The sequence below is a fragment of the Poecilia reticulata genome, linkage group LG9, assembly GCF_000633615.1.
Source record: "Poecilia reticulata strain Guanapo linkage group LG9, Guppy_female_1.0+MT, whole genome shotgun sequence".
In the NCBI taxonomy this organism is placed as follows: Eukaryota; Metazoa; Chordata; class Actinopteri; order Cyprinodontiformes; family Poeciliidae; genus Poecilia; species Poecilia reticulata.
The window spans coordinates 20,300,594-20,310,748 of record NC_024339.1 but is presented as its reverse complement, the minus strand read 5'-3'; the positions used below and the strand labels follow the sequence as shown (position 1 = coordinate 20,310,748).

Sequence of the window (10,155 nt, the reverse complement as noted above, 5' to 3'; positions counted from 1 at the left end):
CAGCTAAATAATGCTAATTCAAATGGCCTCCAGATTGTCTTGACAGTTTCAATGTTAGGTTAAGATAATAAACAGTCATATATACAGTGACATCCAAACAAATTGTGGCACAACATTTTATTCAATATTTTACACCCACTATGTCACTAAAATCAGCCAGTCTGGTAAAGTTTTTAGCAACCATGAGTCAACAATGGGGCAACCTACTATAAAAGCTATCTAAATCAACACCTGACTGAGTGATGAGTTACAAATCAACACTGGACTGGACTAACTCTTTGGAACTCTTAGGGAATCTAACACTCACAAACACTTGGGTTGTTGAATTAGCGTCAACAAGTCTTGGATTGATGCCGTATTTTTAACGTACAACACTTTCACTGGAAATCTGACACTTCCAAATTTGCTGTGCAGCTTCATTGACTGTGAAGTGACAACCCGACTACAGACATCAAAAGCAGCAAGATTATCGTTGTATTATTATTAAAATGGTAAAGGGTCAACAAGGTTTCTTTGTCTTTCTTGACATTTTTACTTCAGCTGTGTAGTTTGAAAGTTTCAACGAGGCAGGCTGTAACACTGTCTGAAGGTTTAGGACATTATTCATGTGCTTGATGGGAGAAATGTGCTGTAACCAGCACATTTAGAATGACAAACAATTAACAAAGCACACAAATGGTGCAAAATATTTAAAGCAAAAATTAAAGTGTGTTTGCAGACTCAGCCTTTGACTTTGTGGCAAAACTGGTAATCAAACACGGCTGAAACAAATCAAGGTGTCCTGTTCTAGGCTAGTTCGTGACCCACTGGAAAGGTTGGTTTATCTGGAGGAAGGAGAGGAAGAAATATTAGCGAGGGTCAGGAGAGAAGATGAACATTTCTGAGGAATGTTCGGAGGAATGAAAATACAGCTGGCTTACGAACTGAAAAGAAGTAGGGTTGAAGAAGGGAGAAGATGCTGTTGGCTCAGTCTGGTAATCCAAAGGAGAATGCAGCTGTGCTAGAGTTTGTTGATATTGGTACTTTGGAGAGCTGGCAGACAGGAGGTGAAGGAGATGTCTGATGCGGAGATTCTTTGACAACCTGGTCTTGAGGATGCAGGAGGCCGATCAGAGTGGGTGTCCTCCAGGACACCCACTGGAGGACAGTGGGTGTCCCCACTGTATGCTTCATACAAGGCAGAAGCATACAAGGTTTCTGCCTTGTATACTTCAAGGCAGAAGCATACAAGTTTACTTGAAGGTGAATTCTGTTGTACCAAATAGGTTGAGAGGCATCAACTGATCGTCAGGCAGCATCTTGTGAACCCAGGCAAAGGATGAGAAGATTGCGCTCGCACCTGAGAGCAATCTGCCTCACAAACGCCTCCCTGTCACTGGAAGCAGAGGTAAACAATGGTCCGTCCAGCATACCCAGCAAACTCACGCCCCAAATCATGATACAGGGCAGACTTTTAAATTAGTATGCTGTCCACCTTGCCTTTTGTCAATGGAAATATATACACTGCAATGAAGCAGGCTTTGTCATCCCATTTTAAATTTTTAAAGGTTTTGTTGGCTCTAGTGGCCTTTATTTGACAGCTGTCAAATAGTTTGCTGTGAGAAAGAGGGAAAACATGCGGCAAATGAAATCTGACCGGGACTCAAACCTGTGACGACCGCGTGGAGGACTAAGACCTCCGTATATGGGCTTCATGTCTTACCCTTGCGCCATGCTCCCATTTTCAATTTTATTCTCCTGTGCTCTCAGTTCAACTTTTTTTTTCTTTGTGGAAAAGCCCATCTTCATTGAAAAGAAGAATTAAATCATGTGATCATCACATAACACATTGATTAAATTTATGTTAATCTCCATCATCCATGAAGTGTGTTCTGCACAGTTTCACTAAATTTAGAGGACTAAGACAAACAAATGAAACACATCTGTAGAACATGATGCTGCTTTTTCAAAAGCTTTTGAAATTTTACTAATTACCATGTATTGACATGACCTCCAGACGTAGCAGACTGAAAATTACATTACATCAAGAAATCACATGAATCCTGACTTTAACACAAGATGTGTTAGTATTTGCTGCACTTTGATGTAGCAAGTGCTCTCTATTTAATGAAGTAACTGTAGGTGGGTAGCCAGAAGCTGTACTTTAGTAAACGCAGCATTACTTAAAAATAATATTACTCAACTAAAATGAATAAGTATGGAGCTATAAAAGTTCAGAGGTTGTGTTGCAGTAACGTCTGAAAATGAAAAAGAGTCCACTTGCACCCTCTTGACCTTTAAACTGCTAAGTTAGATTTACTCTAAAACTCTGTAGAAAAACTCTTGTTCTAGTTGTAGGAGTTTCACAGTGACATTTATGAAAAGTTTTGGTCTATTTTTAAACAGTCTTCCAGCATGGGAAAAAAATAAATAAAATTTTTCTGTCTTGTTTGACCTTTTCAGGAGAAATGTGATTTAAATTGAAGACATACATTTATAACAATGAAAGAAAGCAGGAAATGTATTTATCATATGAAATCATTAAGTATTTGTTCTTAGGTTTTGTGTTTCCTTTGTGAATCTGTGCTGAAAATCCCTGATATAATTTAGACTGTCCTTTTTTTCTGTTTAACAAGCTGGTCACATAAATTGTCATAAGAGCTTTTTGTTAGTTAAGACTTGTAACAAAATAAAGCCCTTTCTCCTGCCAGGAATTTTTCATAAAAGCTACCATAGTCCTTTATTTCATTTCACATATGATTATAATTCCTTCCATCTCCACATGTAGACCAAAGGCTCTTGTTTTTTTAAAAGTTTGTAACAAAACTTAGTCATTTGCTCATAGAGCATAGCTGTATAAAGCTATGTAATAGACACACAGTTACCTCAGTTAAGCGGTGTTCTCCATTACTGGATAGATATTACCGTAATATTACAAAATAAGACTCTAAATAGGAATAGATCCACAAAGTAATTTTAGCATTACTGCGCCACAGCAAAGAAAGCTGATGTTGCTATAATTACGCCTATAAAACATAAAGGTAATCTTGTCTTGGAAGTGTCTGTCTATGTAACATATATTGACATATTACTAATTAATAACATACTCAATATTTAGTGAGACCTGTAAGGAGATCTTGATTTAACCATGTTTTAATATTTTTGTGTTTTAAATAATATTGCTAATTTTTTGATTTGTGGTTTTCAATAATAATCAATGCAACTTTGTTTTGTAATTTGCTTTAATTTCTCATAATTTTCTTTGGTACACAATAAATGGAAGAATTTATAAGACAATCTCTTGACTTTTACCATTGGCGCACTAACGTTTACATAAAACTGAGATAAGTAAACCACGGCTGGCAGAAGACCTTCATGAAATCAGTTTGTTAAAAGGTAAATTATCAAGGTAAAAAATTCACCAACTTAGAAAGTGCACAACTCTTGAGGCCAACAGTCAGACATGTGAAAGCAGTTAAAAACCACAATAAATGTCACCGTGAAAAATGACTGGGTTTTCAGATTGAACAAAATGCCTGTCTTCCTGATGTTTCCCCTGAGGACTGCTGCTGATTGAAGCGTTGACTACATTCAATAAAATGTTGCCTTTCACTCTGTTTTCAATAATGACTTTCATCTTTGGGGAAACCTGTCACATAATACAAACCACTGACAGCTCCATAAATAACCCTGTCAAAACGTAGAATTACTTATAATACCATGACACTCTCAGGGCTTAATAATAATAATACTCTAGATAAAAATATTCTACTCTAAAAATCTCAGGTCTCCAAGAAATGCAGACTGGTCATCATGTTCAATTTTACACATCAACTGGCTAAACAAGTGTTCAACAAATAAACATGCTGCCAACCATTAGGCTCAATCTTAAAACAAAAAACAATTTGTTTTCCTTTTTCATTTTTTTAAGATTCACCTCATATCATGGAGATAATAGCTGTCAGTATGCTCTACATCACGCAGTAACACAATTAACTGAAAAAAGTTGCATTTAGACTTATATAAAATCACATTTAGAGTACATTTCAAATGACTGATCTTTAACGTAATTGTTCGAAGTGTCAAAAAACATCATTTTTCATTGTCAGCTCTGTAGGTTCATGTCCCAAAGACATGTGGCGTGACATGCATTCCCTTAATTATAGTTGTGATACCTGAAACTGAGTGGCTGAAGAAATGATCATTTGTCCCCACAAATGAAACTCAATGGTTCCCTCTCCTGGAGAAATAAAAACATATACAGTAGGAACAGACATAGACATACTGAAAAACAAACACAGAGAAATGGATCTGCTGTAAAACAGACATGAACAAAGTCTCAATACTTGCATTAAAGTATCAAATAAGTATTTTTAACATTACAGAATAATAAGGGATCCTGTGGATGGAGGTATTTATGTGTAAGAACAATTATGTTGTTGTATAATAGGCAGAAATAAACCATGTCCACTAATGGTGTCATAATTCTCACACTGTCACAGATAACACGAATTTCAATGTGAAATATCTGAAAATTAGACTTTATTTTCAGAAAATGCCCCACTTATTCTACAAAAGTATTTCCACACACTTACCAAAATTTTTCCTGAAAATGTATTGCTCTGCCAAATGTTTTTTTTTTTCTCTCTTACAGTCCTTTTGTACTGTTTCAGGGATTCAACTCGACTCTTACAGGACAATAACCTGAAGTAAATGATTAACTTTCTTAAACTGTTGCTGACCTTCTCTTAACACCGGTTAACTCCACATGGTTTAAGCAAGTGGACGACATCCACTCTCACAGCTCCTGTAGTCTGATCGCTCTCACCTTAAGGCCACAACAGCAGCAGCACATGGTATCGATTACAGCCCAAACGCTGCAACGGGTCAAGAAAAATGTGCTTTTTACAACATTCAATTATCCATTCATAACCTACAGCGGTCTTGGGAACTTGCTGCTTTTGCCAAATCATGTCTTGGATTTCTAATCTCATCTGTCATTATTTTGAAACATCCCGCTTGATAAAGACAACAAACCTATGAAAAATAAAGATATTCTGTTGGCGCCAACCTCACTAAATATCTAATTTTCTTCCTGTTTTTAGACAGTTTTTAAATTCTTGAACTGAAATTGGAAAGTCCCTGAGGTTTTCCTCCAATATCTCTCCTGAGCGTTCCACAGACTCAATGGTTTTAAGTCTACTTCTGTGCTATATTCATGTCTTTAAGAGATCAATTCTTCTTGATTCATTTTTAGGTGAATAAAAAGGTAGGGTGGGATCATGAATATTCAAATGAAGTATAATAATCTATAAAGATAAGAATAAGAGACTGTACAGAAAGGGCAACATAAGAGAAATAATACTGCTTAATAACTTTATGACTTTCCAGCAACTGTAAAAGGTCTGACGTTTCCTGAAAGAGTTTGTCCGCTACAAATTCAGCAGCAATACAAGTTTTAATTGAACTTTTTTAACTTTAGTCAACATTTTAGACGTTTAGATAAAGTCACAGATTTTTGTTAGATACAGGAATTCTTTAATCAAGCCCAATTTTGAATTAACTGACCAAGCTAGCAAATTAAATATTTTCTTCTTTATTTGTAATACATGTATTGTTGTGCTTCTTTGAGCTGCAGGTTGTTCTAGGCCTACGTTCCCATGTTGTCCGCCATGAATGAAATGACCTTTAATTAGTCTCAAACTGAGCCCCAACACATCGGACTGACTTGTCTGCACCTCTGCTGTAAGGACAAGAAGGAGAGTGGACATCTGTTTGGTAGATTTCCTGCTACATTTGGGTACAATTGCTTGAGGACATCTACATCACTTCACAAACTTAAATGAACAATTTACAGACAATTAATATCGTGTATCACCAGATTTTCCATGAGAAACAAAGATGGAAACGGACACAGACAGCAACATCAAGTATATCTGTTTTTATTTCTTATTTTTACAACTTTACTTAATAATTGTGCCTAGAAGTCATTCAAATACATTGATGTTATAATCCCGAAGTCTTTCAACTATTCACTTTATTTTGTGCATCGATAATCTCACATCTTAAAAAAAGGTCTAAAATATTGCAGCCTTAAGGTTTGCTTTGTTTTTTAAATAGATACAAAAAATCTAGACAGTCATTAATTAACAGGGATTATGAATCTTGGCGCGTCGTCTGGAAAACTGCGTGAATCAGACCACGCTACTAAATCTAACCTCTTCTGTTTTTACTGGCTTATCACAAACAACGTTTGAACACATGCGCCAAAATCTGGAGAGTCGGGACGGGAAATCCGGTGGAAAGTGTGAAACCTCGCTCTCCCTTTCGGCCATCTGAATACACACACCGAAACTTTCTCAAAACATAACTCCACAACCAGAACCCGTTCTGGATCCCAAGGTCAGCCTTGGATGTGCGCGCCAGCCCTCCGGGCAGTCTGCGTGGGGAGGAGGAAACAGACACAGAGCGGACGAAGGACCGCTAGACGTCAGCACCTCTCCACATCTCCTCTGCCTCTGCTCGGTCTGGATCGATGTTCAATGGGATGGACTGAAATCAGCTGGAGCTCTCTGAAAAAGATCCGCCTGCTCAATGCAAACCTCTGCCCAGCGTGTTTTTCTAATTTGTGTGGCAGACAAGTTCAGAAGAAACTTGGTGTTCCGGATACACCAGTCCCTTCTTCTGCATTACTTTTTTTTTTTCTTTTTTTTTTTAATCGATTGATACCATTTGAGTGCGTATCGCGCCATGTCCTTCAGTCGGACTGAGGTGGACCATGAAGTTATGGGATAGCCTGACCACTTGTTTGATTCTGCTGAGTGCAGTGAGGTCCAGCTCGCTGCTCCGAAGCCGACAGCAGCCGGAGAGTCCCCTGGAGGCTCCGCCGGTTCAGATCCGTCTGTCCCTTCTCTCCCCGGACATGCGCCCTGCAGAGACAGCAGGCGAACTGGACACTGGAGACAGATGTAAGAGCTGAAAATTGAACAAAAACTGTTTGTTGAAATATTAAATACGATCAGTGTTTCTACAAACAATGTTCATAATTCTAATTGTCCCTTAACTCATAAAGATCTACATTATAAGCAGGGTATTAAAAACATTGAAAGTAATTATTCATGCTGCAACTTTAAAAACATAACCATTCACACTTTACTAAGTTTTATTAAAAATGGATTTGTTCACTGAATTTAATTCCCATCAGGTGTATTCCAACAAACAACAGGATTAACCTGTTTTTATGCTTTATGCATGCTTTTTTTTTACATTAATGTCCTGAATTATCTTGTTAGAAAATGTTCTCAGGTTAGAAATACATGACAAAAACTAATTTGGTCAAAATCAAAAAAACATGAACTGTAATTATGACAAAACTCGCTGCCCCTTTTGCACTGTGAATTAATTAAGAAATATAGCTCTAACAAATGGATGAATTGAAGTGACATTTTTTAAGTTTGAACTCTGCAAGAGGAAAACGTTCCCTGCAGTAGACTGTGGACCATACTTGTGAAGGTCAGTAGGCTAAAAGGCTTTCTGAAAGGAATGAGATCTTGGATCAAGTCCAGACTCTTAAGGCTTCCTTTTTGCAGTTCTATTTAAAACTGGCATATGTGTGGTTGCTTATTTAATGTTTTTAAGTCTTTGATCATTAAAAAATATATCCACTTTAAACATTTTAAATGAAGTAATCACTTTAATTTGTGTTCTCGAATCTCACTTTTAAATTATAGTCACATATTGCCCGCTGAAGATGTGTGATCTCAAAGACTTGTGAAACGAACGAAAGAGTGTTATGTCTTTAAATAATTTCACACTTGTAGAGCCCAAAGCATTGTACATGCAGCAGATATTCAGAGGAACATTTTATGCTTTATTATGTTTAGTTTTTAATGTGTTTTGGTCAATTCAATCCCTAAAATACATAGTTACTCTATGTCTCTCCAAACAATCACTGACAAGATACACTGCAGGGTCTATTCTCTAATCCATCAAAGGGTCAAGACAGAGACAATACCAGAAACACAAACACTCAGACCCAAATATATTTCTAGAATCACCAGTCGCATGTTTCGGATTGCATGAGAAAACCAAAGACCCCAGAGAAAACCATGGTATTTACAGGAAAACGTGAGAAGTGCGTCAAGAAAAGTCCACAAAGATGGGAACCAGAATCATTCTTTAGGCCATCACAGCATTGATTCTTTATCAAGGTTCTTTATCATTTGACTCATAGTTGTTTTGAAGAACATCACAAACTCTAAAATCAACAAGCTAACAGAAAAAGTCCACAGAGTTTGGTAAGGCGTGGGGTGGTAAGAAGAGGGAATCCTTGGAGGCTAAACAGCAAGGAGTGGACAGACGATCTGGCAACCGCTGAAGGACACTGATGGGACTAAAAGAGAAAAATGACAAAATGAGAAGGAAAAAGCAGCCTTTCTTGGAAAGTCCACTGTGAACACAAGAACCCATTGAAAAAATGTAAATGAAAGCAAATGAAATGAAAGATGCAAAACCATAAAATGAAATAAAAATAAATAAATAATAATAATACAGTCTTTTCCTGGTTGACATATTTTCACTACGGCACATTTCAATTCAAAGCTGTCTTGTTGATAGTCATGAATAGATTCTATTTGTAAAGTAAATTAATCTCTTGGAGTTTAATTCATTGGCTGAATAAAAAAAACAAAAAACCCAGAAAAACACAACATATAGTTTTAATAACTAACTAGAGGCGAGTTCTGTGAAGCATCAGGCATGTTGGTGATTCTGACACTTTTGGTAATCTGTTTCAGACACCATGGAGGAGCTCATCCAGAGTAACGAAAACATTGTGGACTTTATCAAAATAGTGGTCAGCAGAGTCCGTCGCTCCTCTCCAGAGCCTTCATACACCTCCACCTCCTTTTCTTCCCACGTCAGCGAAAACTGGATCAGGACTCGTCACAGAAGGGAGAGAAAGCAGGGAGCGAGGCTGACGAAGGGCAAAGAGAGGAAAAGAGAAAATATAGGAGAAGAAACGAGCAGGAAGAGTGGAAGACGAGGCGGTGGACGAGGACAGGGCTGCATGCTCAGACAGATTCACCTGAACGTGACGGACCTGGGCCTGGGCTACAGCTCCAGTGAGGAGATGATATTCCGGTACTGCTCTGGACCCTGCAGAAAGTCAGAAACCAACTACGACAAAATCCTCTTTAACCTGGTAAACAAGAGGAGGCTCACCGCCAAAGACACGCCCCTGCAGGCCTGCTGTCGGCCGATCGCGTTCGACGATGATCTGTCATTTCTGGACGACAACCTTATTTACCACACTGTGAGGAAACACTCCGCCAGGAAATGTGGATGTGTGTAGAAACATCTGGTTGCTGAAATTGCTTTATTGGGAACGAGATGTTTAGTGGTGTTTTTCTTTACTTTTTAATGTGAAAGCTGTTCTGTAGTGTGGTTATGAAGGAATTCCTGCAAGTGGCGGACTTCAGGGGTTCTATTCAACGAGTCATTTCTACTTTATTTCTCCTTATAGTTTTTAATATTTATCCTTAAAGAAAGAACTGCCTTCCAATTATACCCTATGGAATATGTTAGTCACATATGAGATTTAATTTATGAGATGGGAAATCTTTTAACTTATTGATATTTATTACACTTTTATAGAGGAATAAATGTTATTTATTGCTCTGAAGGAATTTCAGACCGTGATAAAAGTAAAAGCATTCGTGTTTAAGGTTTGTTCTAGATGTCCTGCAATGTCATGGATGCAGCTTTACACGTTACATCATCCGCATATCAGTCTGTCATAGATAAGTAGGAGGCACAATCATCACGTTGAAACAACACAGAAATGTTTTTTTTTTATTTACTTTGACATGTTAGGCAATAAAGTAAAGACACAATGTTTTATTAAAACAAAGAAGTCTGAATTTTGTTGAATAGGGGTTTGTAAATTGTTGTTTCAAAACAAAAACATAGTCTTACACATCTGTCTTATTAAAAGAGAAGCATAGGTCTACCATTGCTTGGGTCTGAAATAAGAGAGTAGAAATAAAAAGATTACATCTGAGTTACAAAATGACACTTTTAGAAATAAGCATCTTTCAATGTAAAACTTATCAATCTAATATTTACTGTGTAAAACAGGATAAACCATCCATTCATTTTCTTTACACCCTTGTCCTT

At 37.3% G+C, this 10,155-nt stretch overlaps 1 protein-coding gene across 1 annotated transcript; it reads left to right on the top strand.

Moving 5' to 3' along the window:
- Nucleotides 1-6,203: 6,203 nt before the first annotated feature.
- Nucleotides 6,204-9,858, top strand: LOC103470225 (glial cell line-derived neurotrophic factor-like). The gene is made up of 2 exons (XM_008418493.2): nucleotides 6,204-6,947; nucleotides 8,775-9,858. The coding sequence occupies exons 1-2, from the start codon at nucleotides 6,758-6,760 to the stop codon at nucleotides 9,329-9,331; spliced, it is 747 nt and encodes a 248-aa protein (XP_008416715.1). The 5' UTR covers nucleotides 6,204-6,757; the 3' UTR covers nucleotides 9,332-9,858.
- The last annotated feature ends 297 nt before the right edge of the window (nucleotides 9,859-10,155 follow it).